Source organism: Equus quagga, unplaced genomic scaffold (genome assembly GCF_021613505.1).
Source record: "Equus quagga isolate Etosha38 unplaced genomic scaffold, UCLA_HA_Equagga_1.0 HiC_scaffold_11535_RagTag, whole genome shotgun sequence".
In the NCBI taxonomy this organism is placed as follows: Eukaryota; Metazoa; Chordata; class Mammalia; order Perissodactyla; family Equidae; genus Equus; species Equus quagga.
This window is the reverse complement of record NW_025792235.1, coordinates 47,232-55,224: the sequence shown is the minus strand read 5'-3', so window position 1 is coordinate 55,224 and position 7,993 is coordinate 47,232. Positions and strand designations below refer to the sequence as shown.

Sequence of the window (7,993 nt, the reverse complement as noted above, 5' to 3'; positions counted from 1 at the left end):
TAGAACTATATGTATAAACTTTACATTTAGACTTTAAACAGTTCAGCTTAAACTTTAGCAGAAGATACATTTTAATCAGAACATATTCCTTACCACCAATAGTAATCTTAACGTTTATATTCAAATTAAAGATTTGTCTCCAATACAGAACACAACATCTGCAAAGACCCAAGATGACCAATGTATGAAACCAGTAAATTTGCTAGAATTTATTAAATTGCAACCAAGTGAATAAATACTGTAATCCCAGTCTTAGTTGTAATAGGAAACAGCAGTTAGAGATTCAAAGACCTAGGTAACTGCTTCAAAACCTACTTTTAAACATAAATATAACTGAAACTAAATATCTAAATTTACCACTCCAACCTACCTTTCCTTTTTCCTGGAGATATGCTGCTTTGATCTGTTGACGCTGCGCATTGTTTCTCTTCGTTAGAATCTCAATGATGGTTGCTTCATCCACACCTGGAAGTAAAGGACCACTAGGCTTTTAAAATCAATTCTCTTCATCCTCAATAACTGACATAGGATGATTCATTATCAAGATGCTCCAAATGAAATTCTTAGCAAACTAAGAAATATAAATTATATCAGCCAGGTTAGAGATGTGAGGCTATCTGTCAAAGGGAAGCACTTCAGATGACATTCCATTAATTCAAATGAGAACGGAAGAGGAAATTTTCCCTGGTCCTCAGTCTTGCAGTGTTTGATCCTAGTTCAAAGCCTATGAGCAGAAGTGTTGATTTCAGCGTCAAGTTTCTGCTAGAAATGAGCTGGTAGGGATATCTGTTGTAACGCTAGAGATTCTACTGATTTGACCAAAATTTCCTGAGTGCTGAGAAAGGAAATAAATCTTCATTTGACAAGTAAATCTTTTTATCTTCAAAACAAAACAGACTCCTTGCATTGCACATATCTGTTTTCCAATAGCCATTCAAACAGCCATTCTGAAATGTCCAGGAAGAGACTGTTTTGGGAAGACATAATTAATTACCTTTCACTGTGATCGCTTTGTGCAAGGCATCAACATCCGAGGACGGATTGAAGCTGGGATAGGGGCTCACTGCTGACCCAGGACCACCTTTGGATCCTTTCACAGCTTTCTGTGGAAGAGAGAGAAAGAAATTAATGCCTATTCACTCATATTGGTTTCTATTTTAATATTTAACTAAGTTATTTTATTGTCACTTGACTTACAATGTATTCCTGCTCTTCATTTTCAATAAACCAGGCCTGCTTGAGGAATGCTGATACCATTGACATTTTTAAAGAAGTATCTGGAAATAAAACAGGCAGATGCTTTTACAAAACACAAACCCACCACACATATACACCACTCCACCCTCTCATATACACAAGACGTAGAGTAACCTTGACCTTACTTTCCAGGATTACTCTTAGAAGCATAATAAAATCCTAGATGTAAGTTTTTTAAAAGGAACGTCTTACCCTTGAACAGAAGCCCCTAGCCTCCACTTGGAAAGTTGGCTCTTTCTTGGCATATCAGCCCTAACGTTTAGGGATCAGAAAATTTCTACAAGTAAGCATGTAGGCTGAAGGGAGGAGCTGATGATTCACTTCATTGTTCTACGTTTACAGACCACCCCCTATATGTCAAGCACTGAGGGTACAAAAACACTGAAATATCGTCCTTTGCCTCAAAGAACTTAAAGCTAGTGTGTGCTCTCAGGAGGAAAACACAAAAGTTAAGGAAATCTCTCAGAGGAGGTGCTGGCTGCTCTGATCCTCTCTTGAAGACTAGAGATTAACCTGGGAGAGAATTTAAAGACAACAAAACTGAGAGAAGCTTGTTATATTGGGGAAGTTGAAAGAAGTTTACTGGAGCAAGAAATGTTGACAGAAGCCAGAACAAAGAAGTTTAAACGCATCCACAAAGCTTTGGGAAAATATTAATGGATTTTTTAAAAGAAAGCGGCATGATTCCACTTGTATTTCAGAAAGACCGTTCATCCCGTACCATAGAGAATGGCTAAGAGATGGGCGAGATGGAAGACAGAGACCGTTTAGTAGGCCATTAGAGAATCTATGCAGGATTAATGAGAGTCTGAACAAAAGAAAAGGCTAGAGAAAGAGCATAATGTTTACACTTATAAGGAAAATAATCTGTGACAATCTGTAGGAGTGGATTCAGACTCAAAACTTTATCTATAAAAAGATATTCAGATGATATTTCTCCACCGAATAATTATTTCCTTTTCCATTCCTTGGTATACAATTATTTCAGCATCTGCAGTAATTGTTCTCCTCACATTTCTTCCTATTTGAGCTGTGTAAATACTAGTCCTACCTGTTTTTCCACTCAACACAAAAAACCCAGAAAGGGATTACTTTATATGAGGTTCTTTGCTCTAACAGGAAGCATCCAGGTGCAATTGCAACATGTATGCCCTCTTTTGGTAAACTCTTATCTGAAAGAAAATTTCTTGAATTTCTATCATGGTTTAACAATATTTTTATGTAATAAACTATGCATATTTTTAAAACCTGAAGTATGTTAAAAAAATTAATGTGTTCACTGTTCTATCCATAAAAGAAACCATCAATGATCCTTTTTGTCCCGGCTGTGTTTTTAGGAGGCCATGCTCAGGGTCTAGTCTGATCTATCCCTCCGTACCCTTTTTTGATCCCTCTGGAGACTACGCTCGTGAATACATGTGAAGGAGATGGGAACGAAAGCACCCAAAGTTTTAAATTTTTGATATGAAGCTAAATGACTCATGGGAGTAAAGCCTATAACCTGATTTCTTAACAACATGTTCAGACATAGTATTTCACCCCACACTTGCTGAAATGAACTGCAGTTCCAAGTCAATGAGATTAAATACATGAGGGAAATAATACCCAAATCAGAAAATATCTCCACTTAATTATCATGGGGATTGTTCAAATTACTATTCTGTCATCTGTGAGAAGAACCAATATATTGTGCAGTCAATCTCTTCTCCCATCAATTGGTAAATCTGAAGTTGTTTCCTAAGGTAAAGTCATGATGTGCAATTTTGGGCAAGATTTTCGTTTCCATTACAGTCATCATCTGGTGCAGTTTCTGTTGGCATGTGGAGTTTCACTTCCTATTGATTAATTGGCACACACAAAACTTCCAGCAATTTCTGGCGAGCTATCAGGGATTTGAACTTTCCATTCTATCATCTCATCCATGCCCTTCATGAAGTAGAATCCTCAAAATAAGTGATATGATCGGTCACCTAGCAAAGTACTTTTCCATCAGTTATAGAAATACGTGTTCCAATATTTCACTCTTTTTAATTAGAAAATAAAAACTTCAAAGGAGATCAAATAAGAGATCAAGGCTATTGTCAAGCGTAATTTTAAAAATGAGTCTCATAACTTCAAAGTAAATTTTATGAAAACTTTACTGTATTTCACTCATTTTTTTCATTTCTAAAAAGTGCCTATAAAATGCACCAATTTCTTTAAAAAAATAAACTTCAGAAAGCCTGGGAAAATGATATCGCTCTATTACTTACATAACACAAAATAACAAAAGTAAAGGGGTTGAATAATTTATTTGACACAACAGTGTCCACAGAAGAGACAGCTTTGTAACATAGCCTCTGAGTTCTAGATTTTAGTCTGAAGTAATTTGTCTGAAAGCATGGCTCGGAAAAGAAAAGGGGTTGAATAGAACCTGCCTCCAGAAAGCAATTAGAGGAAAATGGAATCTCAGTTCAGCCAAATTATATCTACCAACTCTTAGTAAATCTTAAAGATACAAGGATCGTGGCAGGATGTAAGGAACTGCTCTAGAAGAAATAGATTTTATCATGTACTGCCAGTTAAGGGCTCAGAGTCAACTGCATGTATTAACAGAAACTCAAGGGTTGCAACACACCTTACAAATACCACAGCAAAAATATTTTTGGCCAAACTGTAGTGCTAAACCATTCTGTCTGTTCAGTATCTATCCTCCGCATGAAAACTAGCACTTTGTACTTGATAAAACCCATTCAATAATTTGAAGGATCTCTTGCTTAACTGTAAATAAATAATGCATGCAAACATGTTTTATAGACTGCCAACCATTTCACAAATGTCAGATATTATTACTATTTAAAGAATAATTTGGTCTAGAAAATAGAATTGTACAGTCAATAAAAATAGTTTAAATAATTTGAGTTCACAAAAGGTCTTTTTTTTTCTGTCTTTCTTTTCAGTTGCAATGTTTAGAGCATGCGCTGGGTATTTAAGACTTTATTTTATTAACTCACCTTTGCTCAATATATATTTAATCTGGCTACCAAAGAGCTCCAAAACCAAGTTTAGCACGGTCCTTAACATCGTCTAATTTGAAGATGAAACTGGCCATTTATATATAGGCTGACCTATATGGAAATTAGTAATATTCCACAGTTCTTCTAATAAATGATCTTTTTGTGAACAAGCACTGCCTACCAATCTCAGGTTATCTGTGGATGAATGTGTAGCTTTTCCAGGGATTAGCATTTTTTGTATATTTATGTCATAAGAGAGCTCTCTTCATCTTATGCAGCAAGAAATTAAAGAAGGTAAATATGCATAAAAATTATGTCCAAGATGTTAGAGAGAAAGCTGTAAGGTCCAGGTATTCCAGAAATGGTACATTAGCAATTGTACCAACTCGACAATTTGAGAACACTGAAGCTGTTGTATCAAAGTTAATTTCCTGATTTTTCAAAACTGCACTGTGGTTGTGTTCTTTATTTTTTAATATAAATACACAGAAGTATTTAGAGGCATAGGGACATCATACCTGCAGTGTTCTCTCAAACATTACAGAAAAAATAACTATATAAAGCAAATGTGGTGAAATGCTGACAATTGGGGATTCTGGGTTAAAAGCATGTAGTAATTCTTGCAATATTTTTGCAACTTTTCTGAGGGTTTGAAATTATGACAAAAGAAAAGCCTAATTTTTTTTAGATTGTAATTTGTCTCTGTCAACCTCATGAAAGGCTACTTCCAGAAGCTGTTACAGAGGAAGCCAAATTTTGTGGTTTATCACGCCTTCCTGGTGACAAGCTAGAACGATCAGAGTTCTACAATGATAGCAGCCGCAATTAATCCTTGCATAGGACAACATCTTTATCCCACATTTTCTATCTTGGAAAACAGAGTGTAGTCTTCTGGCAGTTCTAGAGATTAGTGGCAAGCATCAAGGCATACATAAATCCATTCCTTCTGATTCCAAAGCATTGTAGACTCTTTTGAACTAGTGACCAAGATCAATGTTATTTTTAATGCTCGCACTTCAGAAACAAATTAATTAATGGTTAACCCAAGGGCACTGTGGCAGGTTTCACCCCAGCCCTAGGGAGATTATTTTTCAATGCTTTGGCTGATGCTCAGTTTTTTCCTTGAATGTGTATTTCACAAGTCCCTCCCACACCTACCTATGAGAGAAAAGGCAATTAGACTGTACAACAGTGTGACTTGTGAAGAACCACTTTATGAAAGATAGTCTCGTAAATGCTCTGCCCTTAGGCCTCTGGATGGGGTGTTCCCTTTGCCTACCATGCTGTTTCCTCCTCCACATCTACTTCCCTTTGAAGCTTCCGCATAGACCTCATGACATCCTCCAGAAAGCCTTCTTTGACTCAACACTGGGGAGGATGACTCTGTGGTGTCCCACAGCATCCTGCGTTTACCCCTACACTAGCCCCTACCATTCTGTATCAACACTTTCTCTTATCTATGTTCCCCAGCAGCATGCTCTGAGGGCAATGCTAGTCTATTCATCCTGTACCTCCAATCCCTGTCAGAAGGCCTGGTGTTTAGCATGCTAAGTATCATTGAATGAATAAATAGCACTTCAGTGCTAATTATGGAGGAAACATCTCTATACTAATTTAACAAGTATTTTCTACCCACAACTATAGGATATAAAAATGAGATATAAAAATGAAAATCAGAGTTCTGAGCCCTATTTTGATTCTCTTTAACTGACTATATGACCTCAAGAAAACATTTAACTTCTCCAGGGGTGGTCTTCATTTATAAAAATGAGCGTTAGAATAAGTAATGTCTAAGATCCATCACATCTCTGAACTGCCAATCTTAAATTTCACCTTAAGTGGATGGAGGTAGAGACAATTAGCATAATGAAGGAAGGTATTATATAAATTGTATCTATTCTGATCTTTCTGATAAAAATCTATCCCATTTTAAAGAAAGAGAAACTCACTCCAAAAACTGAAAACTAATAGCTCCACTGGTTTAGCTCTGATTTTATATATAAGCCATAAATTAATGAGTCTAGAGAGAGTCAAGAACAACCACTTCAGCAAGCTAACATCACATACAGAAGTCAACCGTTACAGATCTTTTGATTGAAAAAACATTTAATAAGCAAAAAATTAGCTGTTTCCTTAATGTTATTATTAACTATTTTTGTCAACATCTGTCAAATGTAGACTATCTGCCAGATGTGGTTGAGACTGGGGCCAGGGTAGTAACAACTTCTGGAGAAGAGGCCATTTCAGAATTAAGAAACCAGCTTTTTACCACATTTGAATCATTTTGCAACATGCCTTCTCTTCCAGCTACCAAAAGAGCATTTCTGTGGGCAGAGGGGAATATTACGTTTTCAAAAACCATACATAATTTTTGACATAAACAAGGCCAGAAATAAGTACACCTTTCTTAATTAACTAGTATTAAAAATTAGATATTAGGGCTTTTAATTTAACATTCAAAATGGGCTAAGAGAAAAATTCTTGAAGGAACATTTGTAATGAGCAATAGCCAGATTCAAAATCTCTTACCATTGCACATATTTCCAACACCAGTAAAAACGCTACTTTAGATTCACTTGGGGCTTTTCAAAAGAGTTTTATGGCCATTATCTCAATCAATGATCAAGATACTCTTAAGTAGAATAATTTTCAGAAGGCCCTACTGGCATTCCAAAGGGATAACTTATCCGATACCACCCAGGAAATATTTCCTTTCCCCTTAAGTTTTCAAACCAGTACTTGAAAATCCTGTGTATGACACACAGACTACAGAAAAAAGAATGTGGCCACACCCTCTTGAAATGAAAAGATTAAAAAGTGGATCCTCTTTGTTTACACTGCATGAGTAAACTTAACATTAATTTCAAAATGTTAATTACAAAGGGCATGATTACCACTATGAGGTCTGAATCGATTTACTTTTCCTTACAAAAGAAGAAAATAAATTGTGTAAGCCCTGCTATTTTGAAACAGCACCCTGAAACCCACCTCTGGGGCACGTCTGTTCTTCCGGCCTGGCCCCCCCACCAGCACCCACCATCCACCACGATTTCCATGGAGGAAACTCACAGCTCTAAGAAACTCATAACTTGGAGGAGGAAAACAATCTTTCTTTTCCATGGTAACTCGCCAACAGTAAAATAAGCTAGTCTTAAGCAAACTTTCCATTATTTTTAAAATTGTCTATCTTAACTAAATAAAACATTACAATTTGTGATTCCAAAATGTAAATTCCCAATGTAATCTTACAGAAAGATGTATCAAACCATATCAAATACAACTAGCCTTAAATCCTACAGAAGGAGTAACATTAAACATTGTGATGGGAAAAGTTTTCAAAACAACCAAAACTAACTAAAAGGAAAACCAAGACTCACATTTTTTTCCACCGTCTTCCAAAGAACTGAGGAGAGGTTCTTCTCTGAGGGTTTCACACTACAACTGGAGCCTTGGGCTTCTGATTTTATAGAATTTGAAAGGAGGCCACACCTAGCAACCAGAAATTAGTAACAGGCTGCCTTTTGTTTGAAATACAGGACTCCGCCTTGGCCAAAACAAAGTGAAACAAGTCTTGCAAAACTACTCACTCAACCGACTCTTAGCTGACGGCACAGAGGAAATGAAAGGGAAAGGCAGATTTTTTTCCCCCTCTTTAGTTAGCACTGTTTTTTCCAGAGGGGATAAAATGCAGCAGATTTTCAAGTACGCAGTACTATCCTCCCCAATCCTGATACCAATGA

At 36.4% G+C, this 7,993-nt stretch overlaps 1 protein-coding gene across 1 annotated transcript; it reads right to left on the bottom strand.

Annotated features, from left to right (window-relative positions):
* Positions 1-144: 144 nt before the first annotated feature.
* Positions 145-7,786, bottom strand: LOC124231905 (annexin A1-like). Its single transcript, XM_046648915.1, has 4 exons — positions 7,631-7,786; positions 1,198-1,277; positions 995-1,103; positions 145-465 (listed from the first exon to the last, which is right to left on the bottom strand). Exons 2-4 carry the CDS (start codon positions 1,261-1,263, stop codon positions 305-307), a joined length of 336 nt encoding a protein of 111 aa, XP_046504871.1. The 5' UTR covers positions 1,264-1,277; positions 7,631-7,786; the 3' UTR covers positions 145-304.
* Between the last annotated feature and the right edge of the window lie 207 nt (positions 7,787-7,993).